Source organism: Pelobates fuscus, chromosome 6, assembly GCF_036172605.1.
Source record: "Pelobates fuscus isolate aPelFus1 chromosome 6, aPelFus1.pri, whole genome shotgun sequence".
Classification (NCBI taxonomy): Eukaryota; Metazoa; Chordata; class Amphibia; order Anura; family Pelobatidae; genus Pelobates; species Pelobates fuscus.
The window spans coordinates 269593727-269609400 of record NC_086322.1 but is presented as its reverse complement, the minus strand read 5'-3'; the positions used below and the strand labels follow the sequence as shown (position 1 = coordinate 269609400).

The following is a 15674-nucleotide window of genomic DNA, read 5'->3' as shown; positions in this document are numbered from 1 at the left end:
GCCAGCATTATGTGTGTAAGAGCATTATGGGGGATGTAGTCCACAACATCTGGAGAGCCAAAGGTTTCCTATCCCTGGTATAGACTAAGAGAACATGCCAAACAGAGCAGACCAGGGCAGTCTGAACATTGTAACCTAACTGCTATAATAACGTAATTTGGGACAAGGTTATCTGTTGGTTAAAAGGTTAATTTGTTGCTCTTATGTCCCATTGCCTATTTGTTCAAACTAAACAATTTCCACAGGACAAGGAATGTAGAAAGAATGCTCTGGTTATTTATTGTCTATGTTCCTCTGACTGGCCCTCTGGTGGCAGAGTTATGTTTTTGCGTTGTGTTGATTCCCGCATATTTCCGCATACTGCTATGTATGTATTACGTATCTCTGAGAAGAATATAAAAGTGTGAAATGTTCATCTCAGTTCAAAATAAATAATTTGAAAAAGGTTTTCTTGAAACAGTGGTCCAAACCAGGTTGTTCTAAGGATTTCGGTGAAAGAGTTAATTACCTATTTTCTGGAGGCAATTGTCTCCAAGGCAGAGTGTTTAGACCTGTTGGCAAAAAGCTTTCACTTTGGCTTACTAGCCAAAAGTGTTTTATAAAGATGTTGTCGCATTTTGACAGAGGGACTGACACATGTCCAGAAGAAGGGTTAGGCATAGAGGACAACACTTGCCCAAAGGAGTAAGCAGAATTTAGTCAAGATCTTTTGCTGAAGTATTGCTGCGGTGGTTCCTGGTGCAGAGACAGATGGCATAGTGGAACAAATCTGCATGTACAAATTTCTGGTATTCACAGAAGTGAGTACAACAGAGGGTATAGAGCAGGCATAGGCAACCTTCGGCACCCCAGATGTTTTGGACTACACCCACCATGATGCTTTGCCAGCATTATGGGTGTAAGAGCATTATGGGGGATGTAGTCCACAACATCTTGAGTGCGAAGGTTGCCTATCCCTGGTATAGAGGGAATAATAATAGAGAGTGTGGTAGCTCAGAAACTGGAAAATAAGGATTTCACCCAATCCTATAGATATAAAGAAAAAAATGCACTAATATAGTGTAAGTTTCCAGGAGCTAGAACAGAGAAAGTAGGTATAGGAATAAAACTAGAAATAAACAATATTAAAATAGGAAATATAAAACTGCACTGTCTGCTATGATAAGTATAAAACAGAAATGGAAATGGATATGACCATAAATAGTAAAATAGATAAAAAACATAAATAACACACAAGTGGGTGCTACCTGATATTAGGGATGCTCAGACATATATTAATAAGTCCATAAAAATGATCCAACATAATGGAGATGCTGCAACATATATTAAACAAGTCCAGAGAATGAGTCCAAAATTCCACTTTAAATCAAAATAGTCTGAAATTCTTAATCATAGAAACAGAATTTATAGCATAAGTAATCTAGACCCTGCTTGTGAAGACAAAGTAGGGTTAATAGTACTTATGGCTTAATCTACTTTTGTGAACAGTAGCAGTCCAGATAGATAAGCCAGAGCAGATTGGTACAAGGAACTGATTGCTCGACATATGATAAGTGATAGTACAATCATTGTCTGCCAGTATTTTCTGATAACATGCTGTATTTATCTTGCAATCAATATTCACAAGATTCCCCATGCCTTTAGAGCTCACCACCCCCCAAAACATCAGTGAGCCACCTTCTGTCCTTTTACTCAGAAGACTTAGCTGAGCATAATTTCGGGGGTTTGAACTTAGTGGCACACATGAAACATACAAAATGCCCAGCAAAAATGCAATCCGTATGTAAAAAATGCACAAAATTATTTTTTACCACATACTTTGGCATGTAAGGGTAAAAAAATGGGGGCATGTTAAGGCACAATATGCACCTTATGAGATACCCTGGAGTGTCTACTTTTACAAATGGTAGGCCTTTGTGGGGTGTTTTTGAACAGTCAAACTGTTATAATACCCCAAATGGAAGCATAGGCTCCTTAAATCCGTCTCTCAAAATTCTACTGTGAATACTGAAAAGGACAGGTCTCCTGTATGGCACTGTAGCTTCACGAAATAGTGCCATAGACATACAATGGGGGTGTCCTTTTACTCAGAAGACTTAGCTGAGCATAATTTGGGGGGTTTGAACTTAGTGGCACATATGAAATATACAAAATGCCCAGCAAAAATGCAATCCGTATGTAAAAAATGCACAAAATTATTTTTTACCACATACTTTGGCATGTAATGGTAAAAAAATGGGGGCATGTTAAGGCACAATATGCACCTTATGAGATACCCTGAAGTGTCTACTTTTACAAATGGTAGGCCTTTGTGGGGGTTTTTTGAACAGTCAAACTGTTATAATACCCCAAATGGAAGCATAGGCTCATTAAATCCGTCTCTCAAAATTCTACTGTGAATACTGAAAAGGACAGGTCTCCTATATGGCACTGTAGCTTCACAAAATAGTGCCAAAGACATACAATGGGGGTACCGTTGTACTCAGCAGAAGTAACTGAACACATAATAAAACTTTGTACAGGAATAGCACACACCAACTTTACAAAATACACATGAGAAGTTCTTTATTATAAGTTTGTGTGCGAAAACCCCCAAAAAACACAAATAGCAAATAGGTAACAAATAGGTAAATAGCCTGTGGTGTCTACTTTATATAAATATATACTTTTGGCAATTTTGTTTTCTTTTATGGCTATTAGGCTTACAAGACAAACATACCAAATTCTAAAATCGCTCCACATAAAAAGTTTATTTTACTCCTTGTGCTTTGTGACCTGTAACTACCAAAAAAAACTTAAAATCCCAGACACATTATATATTCTGTAATTCAGAACAACTAAATGAATTTATTTTTAATTACTTTCCTTAACCTGCACTAATTATGTACACATTATTATTGCAAAAACTGTAAAAAAAACACACAAAAATTCATTTTTTTGCATATTTCTGTATTTTTTTTATAATAAATAAGCATTTATATATATATATATGTGTTACATCAAATTAAAGCCCTTTCTGTCCTTTAAAAAACAGTATATAATATGTGTCGGTGCAATAAATTAGTAAAATGCAAATTGCAGTTGAACGCAAATAGCAAAAAATGCAAAAAATGCCGTTGTCATTAAGTGAAAGACAAGCTTCTGAAGCTCTGTCCTTAAGGGGTTAATAAGTGAATGAACAGTACTGACTGGCATTTTCAAGGCTTTGGATATCTTTTTATATCCTTTTCCATATTTAAAAAGTTCCATTACCTAGTTACACAGGTCTTGTGACAGGTTTTTATGCTCCCCATGGCTCAATATCTAGCCTGCTCAGTGCATCCACGTGAGAGCTAACAAACTCATTGACTATTTACACACAGACACTAATTGCAATTTAGAAAGCCACAGGTGTGGGAAATTAACCTTTAATTGCCATTTTAGCCTGTGTGTCATATTTTTAAACAGAAACAGACTTGAAAAAAATGACTTTGTAGATCATATATATAAAATATATACATGCAGTGTTACAAAATATGCATTTGTTTTCATGATGGTTGAAATTAAAAAGAATATTTTACGTACCACATTGTATCTTTACTTTTATTTCTCCCTGTACTGCTGTAAATGGTGTCAATGCTCATATTTTTCTCCTTATCATGAGCTGAACAGAAGTTTGTTATCACCCTGGTTGGAATTCCCAATGCCCGAAAAACTATAATATAAAACATAAAATGTTGCACATTTTTCACATTTTTTTGCACTAATGTATTTAAAAAAATATAAGAAATGTTCCTGCATTTTCCCATGTATTGGTGAGTTTATATATTTCATTGTGAACCAGTACCACTTAAAGTGACAATATAGTCACCCGAACAACTACCGCTTACTGTATTTGCTTTGGTGAGTATAATCATTCCCTTCAGGCTTTTTGCAGTAAACACTGTTTTCAGAGAAAAAACATTGCTTAGATTACAGCCTAGGGATACCTCCACTGGCCACTCCTCAGATGGCTGCTAGAGGTGCTTCCTGTGGCAGTGCTGCACAGTGTGACTGCCATTCAGGGTTTCCACCCTCTGCATGGAGACACTGAACTTTCCTCATAGAGATGCATTGATTCAATACATCTCTGAGGAAATGCTGATTGGCCATAGCTGTGTTTGGCTTGGTGTTTGGTTTGTGCTAGCACTGTCCCTGATCTGCCTCCTTGACAAGCACAGCCAATTTTATGGGAATGCATTGTGAATGTCTCAGATCAACACTTCTGATGATATCAGCCAAGCAGGCAGATCAAGGGCACAGCCAGCACCAGCAGACTGGAATAAAAGTAAGATGCTACTATATTTAAGGGGCAACAGGTGGACTAGATGGTGATTTTAACACTATAGGGTCAGGAATGCATGTTTGTGTTCCTGACCTTATAGTGTTCCTTTAGCTGACTAATCAATCTAAAAAAAATAACAAATTCCATGGACGGATTTCATTCGGCAAGCAAGTAATTCCTAACTTATTTTGTCAGTTACATAGTTTGTTCCTTTATGTTTCCGACAAATAAACAAATTGCCCAGAATTCAAACAAATTGGCTTCAGTCCAAAAACAAATGTAGAAGTTTATTGTTTAGGTGATATGTAAGGATTTTCTTAAATTTTAAGAATTTAAGGGAGAGCCCCCATTTCAAATAAAAAAATGAATATTTATCAAGGAAAACACAGGTTCTCTTTTGAGTGCAAATAGTTAAATACTGAGAGAAATTACATTTGTTTTCACTCTTATTTAGCCCCAATGTAGCAGCACCCGTTTTTTGTTTGACAAGCCTTTCCCAAAGGTAAAAAAATAAATAACCACCAAACATCCAATCACACAATGGAAATGTATATTATCCGGTTACTAAACAAATTTCTAAATTAATAGTCACCTGTACACAGGACTCCAGCAAATACCCAGCACTGTCCATATTTAACAGTCTTATAACCTGATTTCTGCCACTTTTGAAGGATTTCCACACTCCCAATCCACTCTTGGGGATCTGTCCCATCCCTATATGTTCCAGCCCAGCTTCCTTCTAACAGTCCATCTTCATCCAGACTATTAACCTTTTTAAAAATAAAAATGCAGAAAATGTCTTGTTATTTATGGCCTTAAAACTAAGCTTGTGCATTGTGGAAAAATTAGATTCTTCCGAATCCCTTTGTCCAAAAAAAAAAATTAGGTTGGCAGACGTTAGTCTATGCCACGGTTAACCTCAGCAGAATTTCATTACCAACAAAATAAATTGAGAAAGAAAACATGCATAAATGGTAACAATATTGCATGGACTAATATTAATGCATAATCAGCCATGCATGCAATGCCAATCCTGGATTACCTAAAGTGTATTTAAAAACATTACTACAAGGCCAAAGCAAGCACCGCCTCTTAGTATACTGTAGCGGATGGTATTAGGGCTGTCCTAAAAGACTATGGTAAAACTGCAATTCATGTGTTGTTTTCTTCTATTTGGTTAAACTGTATGTAGGATTCGTATGATTGTTCGGTAGTTTCCATCCGTATTCCATACGAATGAAAACTACCGAACCAATAGACCACCACAGAGAGAAGTGTGTACCTTATTAGACTTCGCACTTCTCTAACCGCAGGTTAATTGGTATTTTGTGCATGTATCTGGGTGGCCGCCGTTCGGCATACGAACACGTGGCGACGGCCATTTTACGCACGAAAATCTCAGCGGTGTTTGGTTGGCGAGTGTCTGACACTCAAATCGGACACTCAATTACCGGAACACCGCTGAGACCTCCAGGGCTCTGTAACTCCCGAATGGGAAGGCTAATCAGCCCCCCGTTCTGTAAGTTTAAAGTACCGAACAAGGGGATTCATACGAATGTAATGTTAATCGTGGATGGCAGTTTTTTATGTGTGTTTTACCTCCCGAACGGAGACCGACCGCAGGGCCAAAACCCATGGAACCCTTTTCGGATACCACCTCGTGTGCGGTCGGTCAAATTACACCCTCCACCTAACTCCCGAACCCCTGGTCCGATCTGGGTGAATTTTGGATATGTTAGTCACCCAGATCAGGGCTACTAGGGGGTACCCAAAGTATTATTATCACTGCTTGTTTTAGGGTACATCCAGAACTCGGGGAAAACTACAGCATGTGTAATGGGATTAAGTGTCACACTGAGGGGAGGAGATGTGTGGGAGGTAACTGTTACACTATTGGATACTGTACTGATTCATGTGAATCCCTCCCTTGCATGGGAGAAGGTTTTATAAGGAGGCTGGGTGGATTAAAAGTCAGTTCTGCTCCTGATGCTGTGTGTTGTCCAGTCATTGGGATCTGTATGGGGATATTCGTGGATTACCTTGCTTGTGGGAATTATTACTTTATGGTATTTTTACTACTTGTTCCTGAGCCTCACTGGGATCTTTAGTGGAGTTAACCTGTGGAATACCGGGCCTTCGCTACATATACTTTTAGAAATTTAGAAAAAAATATTTAAATTTGAAGACACACTACATTTGTGGAGGTAGCAGATGTGGCAAGACTCAGCCAGGCAGAGTGAAACCACTACAGTGAAATACATAATTTGAAAAGTTGAAAAGGGGGTAGTAGCAGCCACAGCAGGAGTAATTTAATGTATTTATATTTTTTAATGAGGTGGGTTTACAAGGGAATGACAAGTCCCAAACTAGCAATACTTTAGGTCAAAGTTTCTGTCACATCCTTAAACAAAATAAGAACTAACACTAGCTTGCCCTATTGTTGTGTCCTCACTCCCTATTCCCAGGGCCGGTGCAAAGATTTTTGACTACACAGGCGAAGATGCGTTTTGCCGCCCCTCCCCCCCCCAAAAAAAATGCATCCCCTTAACTGTTTTATATCCTATCATTCGAATATCTTACTCCCTTTTTCTCCTTTATGTGTCTTACACCCGCTTTGCTGTGTTTTATCTCCTCGTGTTTCTCTTACAACCCATTTGTGTATTTTTTACTTACTCCAGCCCCTTTGTCTGTCTCTTTCTTCTCCCCAGCTCCTTTGTGTGGCTCTTTCTCCCCCAAAGTCCCTTTGTACGTATCTTTCTTCCCACAACCCTTCTGTCTGTCTATGTGTCCTCCCTCAGCCTATCTGTGTGTCTCTTTGCCCCCCGTGTGCATTCAGCCTCTGTGACTTTCTTTGTGCCCCCCAGCATTCCTGTGTCTTTCAATGTCCCCCTCCCCTATACCTTTCATTGTCCCACATCCCCTCCTGTGCCTTTAAATGTCCCCCACCTTTTATTGCCTCCCCTGAACCTTTTATTATCCCCATCCCCTCCTGTACCTTTTATTGCCCCCCTCCCTCTTGTAACTCTTATTGTACCGCCCTCCCCTCCTGTAACTTTTATTGCCCCTCCATTTCCTCCTGTAATTCCTATTGCCCACCTCCCCTCCTGTAACTCTTCTTGTCCCCCTCCCCTACTGTAACTCTTCTTGTCCCTCCCCTCCTGTAACTCTTCTTGTCCCCCCCACCTGTAACTCTTCGTCGCCCCCTGTAACTTTTATTGTCCCCCCCTCCTGTAACTCTTCGTCGCCCCCTGTAACTCTTCTCTCCCCCGTAACTTGTATTGTCCCCCCTCTTGTAACTCTTCTCTCCCCCCGTAACTTGTATTGTGTCCCCCCTCCTGTAACTCTTCTCCCCACCCCTGTAACTTTTATTGTGTCCCCCCTCCTGTAACTCTTCTCTCCCCCTGTAACTTTTATTGTGTCCCCCTCCTGTAACTTATCTCCCCACCCCTGTAACTTTTATTGTGTCCCCCCTCCTGTAACTTATCTCCCCACCCCTGTAACTTTTATTGTGTACCCCCTCCTGTAACTCTTCTCCCCACCCCTGTAACTTTTATTGTGTACCCCCTCCTGTAACTCTTCTCCCCACCCCTGTAACTTTTGTGTCCCCCCTCCTGTAACTCTTCTCCCCACCCCTGATACTTTTATTGTGTCCCCCTCCTTCAACTTTTCTCCCCACCGCTGCAACTTTTCTCCCCACCCCTGTTACTTTTATTGTGTCCCCCCTCCTGTAACTTTTCTCCCCACCCTGTAACTTTTCTTGTGTCCCCCTCCTGTAACTCTTCTCCCCACCCTGTAACTTTTCTTGTGTCCCCCCTCCTGTAACTCTTCTCCCACTCTGTAACTTTTCTTGTGTCCCCCCTCCTGTAACTCTTCTCCCCACCCTGTAACTTGTGTCCTCCACTCCCCTCCTACCTTTCATTGTGCCCCCTTCTTCTCTCTCCATGTAGCGTGGTTGAGCGGGCGGTACGCGGTAGAGGATGCTATTTCCTGTCCCGGTCTGACAGGAAGCAGTTTGTTGCATCTCCTGTCAGATCGGGTAAACCGCAGCCCGCCCGCTTGGCCACTCTACACGCAATGACCGGCAGGAGGGGAGCACTATGCAGGATGCTCTCCTCCTGCCGGTCACCCGAGGATTGCGCCCCCCGGGCCGGTGCGCCCTAAGGCGGCCGCTTGTGCCGCCTTATGGTAGCGCCAGCCCTGCCTATTCCCCTAGTGTGGAGTCAATTCCAATGGAGCGCACTTTGCTGTTCCAAATTATTTTCCCAGCATGCCTACAGTGGAGTTCCACCATGTGCTGACATCTCATCATAGAAGTTGTATGAGAAGACCTGTCTTCTTTTGCTCCTGCTTCAATAGTTGGCTAGCCCTCATACTATTGTGTAAATGCAATCTGCCTGCAACAATTATGTACAGTTGCCTCCTCCTCTTCCACCACCATACACAGGCACCATGGGCTGCCACCAGTCTGTCATCATGGAAAGAAAGGCATGCTAGCCAGTAGGACAACTCTATCTGAGCAATCAGGTGTTAAGAAAATAAGTAATTTTCTTAGTATGTATTATATAAATAATTACGTCTTATCCTCAATTTTAATGGGAAATCTGCCTTTTATTTGCAGATTTTAATTCCAATAATCCTTCACTTTTTTGTACTAGTTTTAGTCTTTTTTATTCTATGTATTTTTATCAATATGATCTTAATATATATCAATTTATTCTTGTTGGAATTCGAATTTGGTTTAGAACCCCATATGTCCATTACCTATCCCTGACACAGTTTATACTTTCCCTTTCCCACATATTGCCCTCTTTCAACATGGTGGAATGCGTACTAACAGTACGCGAAGAGCACAATGAAAGGAGAAGTGATGTCACTTCTGGTGGACACCACGCTCAGACCGAAAACAAATTATCACACTCAATGAGAGGTAATTTCCTCATTGAATATCATATAGACCCTCTTACAGCTCTTATTCTCACAAGACTTATTGATATTATCATGGTATTACCCGATCGGAAGGCAGCGGCGCCATTTTGGCTCTGTATGTGCTCCAAGTTGGAACGCACAGAATACCACACTGAATAAGGCTGCGTCACTTCCGGTATGACATGTGCATTCCAGGGTGGTTACAGGAAGCCACCAAATACACACACCATGAAGTAATCTATTATCAGACTGTCTATAAAAACTGAACTTGTGAGGACTTCACTACACTCTTGAAGAAGCCTTGGACAGGCGAAACGCGTTAGTGGAACCCTCTGAAGCTACCTACCACTGTTTTTAGTACTTTTTTGTTTAATAAATAGTAAATGTTATTATATATTTTACTTATTTATTTTTACTTCCTGGCACCATCATATCCTTAGGTGGGGATTATACCACCCATGCTGTATACACTAGAGCAAGTTCTGCTCTAGTAAATGTAAGTACATTACTTGATTTTTCTTTTACACCCAACAGTACTTACTTCACCATAGGGGTATCTTTCTGTATTTTCCTACACACACCATCCTATTTGAGACGACAAAGATGTCTACATCTACACATATTCTTAGACAGGGATTATTCCGTCCACACGCATTACAACAGAGCTCTAAGTTAGCTCTAATAAATGTGGGTGCTATCACATAAGATTATCTCACTACTCTTCACCAACTATACTGTACTACACTGTTGTATACATTTTGTTTTTATTTTTTAGGTCAACTGTGTGTACAATTACCAAAAGAATTGTGTACGTATATATTTATATATATATATTTTGATATACTATCTGGGGCGGGGTCACTGTCCAACATCTGTCGCCTATTAGTACAATCCTCAACATACCCTCTGCTCTAAGTGTTATAGAAGTGAAGGAGGCACTGCTGCACACTGCTGCTGCTGTTGCTTCCCCCTTTTTTATGCCTATCATAGTAATGATTTCACCCTGCCTTATGTTTGTGTTGAAAAATGGGTTGCTGCTTGGTAGATTTATTACTACTGTAATGTTATTGTGTTTGAATACACTGCACACAGCACACGGTGCACTGCAACACACAGTGCGTCAACATGGTTGAAGAGGAAAAAAAAAATGCTTAGCAAACAATTGTCAATGGTGCCATGCATGTAACTATACTACAGCCATACTCAATCTAGGTAAGGTCCATTTGTGCAGTTAAGTGCAGGCCCACACAATTACAATGCTTGATATAGTGCCAACATGTTACACAGCGCTGAACAATAGATAAAGAATGACAAATAATTTTAACAAAACATAGTTGACATACGAGAACAGTAGGTGAAATGGGCCCTGTTCAACAAGCTTACAATCTAAAAGACTGTGTGTATATTACTGAGGGGAAAGCCTGTATTTTGCAAAGCACAAGCAGTGGAACAGAAGTACACTGCAAAGTAAATAATCTGTCTTTTACTTGGAATATAAAAAAATATATATCACAAATATGTAAAACAAATCGAAACCAGTGAATTAAAGTGGGTGTAAGTGGCACTGGTAGCCTACAGGCACTATCTTCACAAATCCCATCTCTGTTTAACGTTGATGGTTGTAGTAACAGTGGAGGAGGTTGTGCTGGTGGCAGGTGGTTACAACTGCGCAGAATCACATATCACATCTGCGTTGAATATGCAGATGGATTTGGGTGGCAGTGGAAGCTTTCACAACACTAGCTTGTACAGTACACTCGCTCTGGATGATTATTGCTAGTGAAAATGTTTATGGTGGTGTTAATGGTGTTGTTGAAGGGGGTGCTATTGGTGGCGGTGCTGGGAGCAATGACAGTGGGTGAGCTACTTGTGCCATTGGTAGCAGATGCAACTGATGTTAAAACTGTCTTGGTTGGATGCTACAATTCCAACGCGGTTACAGATGGACTTGGAAATAGTGAAAAGATGCAGGAGGTGGGAGCACACTAGACTTGGAGATTTGTGTGGTTCTGAATTGCAGTTAGGAAATAAATGAATCTAAGAGTCAAATTAGAACCACTGCTGTTAAAGCAGCTTGCACTCAGAATATAGAGGTTTACTTGAGATGCTACAACGGCACTGTATTTAAATAAGGAGGTATCATTATTTTGATCATGATAGCATCTGCTTTTATGTCATGGCAGTGGTAACTCCTATCATTCTTGGACAGGCGAAACCTGTGGTTACAGTATATCTCCAGTTAAAGGGAGACTGTTACTTCTCTAGAAATTAAACCATTAAATAAAACATTTTAAATCACCTATGTGTTAACAATTTTTTTTTTTTTACAAAATGCTCTGTGTTCTTTTGAATTCATTGTAAAGATTTTGTAAATTACATCATAATCCAGTTCCGACAAGGCAAATATTGCAAATGACAAGGAGAAATAAATACATTGTGTCATGTCTTCTTTGCTCTGTATGTTTCGTCTATGCAGACTACTAGGTGCAAAGGACAGAGCTTAAAACAATGATTGACAGGGAGCCACGGTGGATGCACCAAAGTGCAGGATAATAGGTATGGTTTCTAGATTTCATTTTATTGTTTTGCAACTCACAAATACATATTTTCTAAACATAAATACAAGTAAACTTTTTTTTTTTTTTTAACCTGGTAAGTGAGAGCTGCCCTTTAACCCCTGAAGGACACATCACATGTGTGACATGTCATGATTCCCTTTTATTCCAGAAGTTTGGTCCTTAAGGGGTTAAGGGAGATGAGGTTAAGTGGTCCACCTTAGTACCCCCTAACTCTTAAAGATGTGGTGTTACTGGACAGGATACACTACGAGATCCCACATCGTAATGATGTGTACCATTATAAATGTATCCAAATGAATGTGGTATCTACATTATGCATTCAATTTATAATCCTGTGCCAAGGTAAAAAATATATGATGGCATTTTTTATTGTATATGTATGTATATTATTAGCCCAGATTATTTCCCTAAATGGCAACATTTTAAACATGCATCACCAAGATTTTTTTTAAAATACCTTAACAAAAAGACTTAGAGAACACAGCAATGTTATTGGCATATATCGGTGGAAATGAGAAATCCCGAGCATTGCTATTTATCCATGCTCACTTGCTACTTGAAGAACCGTAAAATGTTTTGTTTCAGGTTAACACATAGCATACATCAAATTAAACCTTAACAAAAAGACCTAGAGAACACAGCAAGGTTATTGGCATATATCGGTGGGAATGAGAAGTCCTGAGCATTGCTATTTATCCATGCTCACTTGCTACTTGAAGAACCGTAAAATGTTTTGTTTCAGGTTAACACATAGCATACATCAAATTAAATTCTATCTGATATTTACTTTGCTGAATATAAAAGGTACAATGCTAAAATATTTACGAACAGAAGAATAAAATGTATTAATGTATTTCTAAGTTGTACTCACTATTGCAGTAAGCACCCTGCTCACGTAGATAGGGCCATTCCTCTTGGAGCAGTCTATAACTGGATCTTGCTGGTGGTGTACAGTGTTATCTAAGATCTTTAGACAAATGTCCAGAATTCCTTCCTCAAACTGTAAAAATAAAACATCACACTGTTTAGCACTCCAATTAACAAAAACATTCTCCTGGATCAAACCTACCTCCAAATTACACTTTTATAAGAACATGCCTCGTTCTTTTACTAGCACAAATGGTCGGATTTTCTTCTAACTCCAACACCTCTTTGTGGTACTGAACGTAATGATCTCTTATTGTCCAATTTCCTAATTAGCATAACATTTAAAAAAAAAATACCTCTAGCATGGTTATTCATTAAGGTTGAGAATTCAAAGTGAATTTTACATTTAAGGTCAAAATAGCTGAATTTAAAAAATATCTCTATGTCAGCTATTCTTTCAGTTTGGCTAGCCTAGCTTTAATCTTTTTTTTTTTTTTTCAAATTAAGTATTTTTATTTTGTTAGCACAACAATAGGAGGCATTTACATCGTGATAGAAAAGCGTGTGGTTGCCTACGCAGAGGCCAACATTGCATAGTAAGTATACAGTTATAATCCGTAAATAATTACAAGCTTCTCCATGTGATATAGGTCTAGAGCATGTCAGGCCGCAGTATTATGACATATACCAAACACAACCTTGTACGGTGGAATCAGCTCCAAAGTGTTTCCAGCTATGAACGAGAGTTCCGTGCCATAGTTTGCGCTTATAACTTTGCGGCCCGTTCAGGAGGTGTGTGTGGTGGACCCGGGAGTCCCAACCTCGGGTGTTATCTGAGGTTATATTGGGGCGTTCAGGCCCCTGTGGTGTCGGTAGTCGTTGGGAAAACGGGGCCTGGGTTCAGGTAGGGTCTATACTACCAGCTGATGGATTGGCCCTTTCAGCCCTATCCCGTCCCTTCGTCTGTTGTGGGGGACCCACGGGTCATTCGTGCTCAGCCGGTCATGCCCCACCTTATGCTTGTGGGTCTTGTTATGTCTGTCCATATGTCTTTCTTAAGTCCTTGAGGTGTTTTATACTAGCCTTTGTCGTCAAGTGTCAATATGCGTAGTGTAACAGTGATCGGAGGTTCTTGTGTGGCTCCGCCTGTTGGTCAGTCAGTCGTCCGTCGGTATGGGGTATGGGAAGGAACAGTGGGGGGGGGAAGAAAGAAATAGGGGTAGGGGGGTCCCAGATCTGCTGTCGGGGGCTGGTGGTCGAATATGAGTTCCTAGTGCGAGTATGCACGGCCTAGTCTGTCGTCGAGGATGTCTGGGGGCCTTGGTTCTGTCGGGGTCCCCCTAGTGTGTCTAGGAATTCATCCTTTGAGGTTGTCAGGATCCAATGCGTCCACGTGTCTAGGTATCTCTGTGTCCTATCCGTGGCCTTCAGGTATAAGTCCTCCGTCACCCTGAGGTCCTCCATTTTTGCAAACCATTGCCTAAGGGTAGGTGGCTCCTTGTCTCTCCAGTGTAGGGGGATAAGTTGTTTAGCAATGTTTAGTATTCTTATGGTCATTGATCGTTTGTAAGTGTTGCTAGGTACCGTGTTGTGATGTAGGAGCATAGCTGCTGGTTTAAAGGGCGGAGGGTTGTCTGTAAATTTCTGTATTATTTTATATATTCCCTGCCAGAAGGGTTGTATCTTCTTGCATGACCACCAAATGTGTAGGTGTGTCCCCGTCTCTGTCCCGCAGCGCCAGCAGTGTGCGGCGTGTTCCGGGTACATGTCATGTAGGGTGTCCGGGGTGCGATACCATTGTGTAAGCAACTTGTATGCGCTCTCTTGGTATCTACTGAAGACCGCACAGTGATGCGTCAGTGTGCATATTTTGTCCCATTCCCCATCATTCAGTTTGAGGTTCAGAGCTGTTTCCCATTTCCCTTTAAACCGAGGAGTTTCTGTTGGGATCTGTCTCTGTAGTAGGCCGTACAGTTTAGATATCCCGTGCGGGAGCGGTTCCGGATCGAGGCATAGCTGCTCGAATTCCGTAGGGGGGCGCCGTAGTGCCCTACCCTGGGGTAGGGTCTGAAGGTAGCTTGTCAGTTGCGCGTACGTAAACGTCTGTAAGAAGGACGGAGGTTGCCCGTCTGTGAGATCCCTAAGGGTCTTTCGTCCCGCCGGTGATTGGATGTGGTGTAGCCTAGGCAGTCGGTCCGGGAGGATGCATCTGAGGGTTAGAGGTGCAAGTCCTGGTGGGAAGTCTGAGTTGTGTGTCAAGGGGAGTAGGGGAGACGGGTAGGGGGTCAGGCCTGTTTTGTCGGCTATGTTGTGCCAGACTTGTAGTGTGTTCCGCACATAGATGGGTGTCCCGTCTCTCCTCCCTCTGGGCAGCCAGGGGGCCAGTGCTATGGGGATCTGTAGGTCTGCCTCGTCCACCAACTTCCACTGTTTGTGGACGTTTGGTTTTGACCATTCCACTATCCTGAGAAGGTGGCAAGCTGTGTAATATAGGTGGAAATCTGGTAGTGCCATGCCATCCTTATCCCTGGGTTGTGTGAGTTGAGAGAATTTTAACCTAGACTTCTTCCCGTTCCATACGTATTCTCTCATAGTCTTGTGTAGGGCCGCGAAAAATGTTCTGGGGATACGTACAGGGATTGTCTGCATCAAGTATAATAGTCTTGGCAGAAAATTCATCTTAATAACCTGGACCCGGCCGAACCAGGAGATGTGGGGGTATGACCATTCCCCGGCATCTCTCTTAAGTACGGCCAGCATTTGGGTGAAATTAGCTGTGAAGAGGTCCGTGTCTTTTCTCGTAAGCCAGATGCCCAGGTACCTAATTCTAGAGTCTGCCCATTGGAACGAGAAACTCGTGCGGAGATGTGCTTCTCGTTGTTGGGGTATGGATATGTTAAGGATATACGATTTAGAAAAATTAATTTTCATATTTGAGATTTCTCCGTAGTCGCGGAAGGCTTTAATGATGTTTGGGAGGGTGAGTTCAGGTTTAGTGA

The 15674-nt window shown here is 41.2% G+C and overlaps 1 protein-coding gene across 1 annotated transcript in view; it reads right to left on the bottom strand.

The window, feature by feature from the left end:
• The window catches only part of LOC134614865 (protein-glutamine gamma-glutamyltransferase E-like), a 65456-nt gene that overhangs the window by 18293 nt on the left and 31489 nt on the right, over positions 1-15674 (bottom strand). Inside the window, exons 5-7 of the mRNA XM_063459107.1 lie at positions 12680-12808; positions 4896-5073; positions 3565-3694 (exon numbers count right to left, since the gene is read on the bottom strand). Of these exons, the coding sequence (XP_063315177.1) occupies positions 3565-3694; positions 4896-5073; positions 12680-12808 (437 nt within the window). The remainder of the gene's footprint in view (positions 1-3564; positions 3695-4895; positions 5074-12679; positions 12809-15674) is intronic.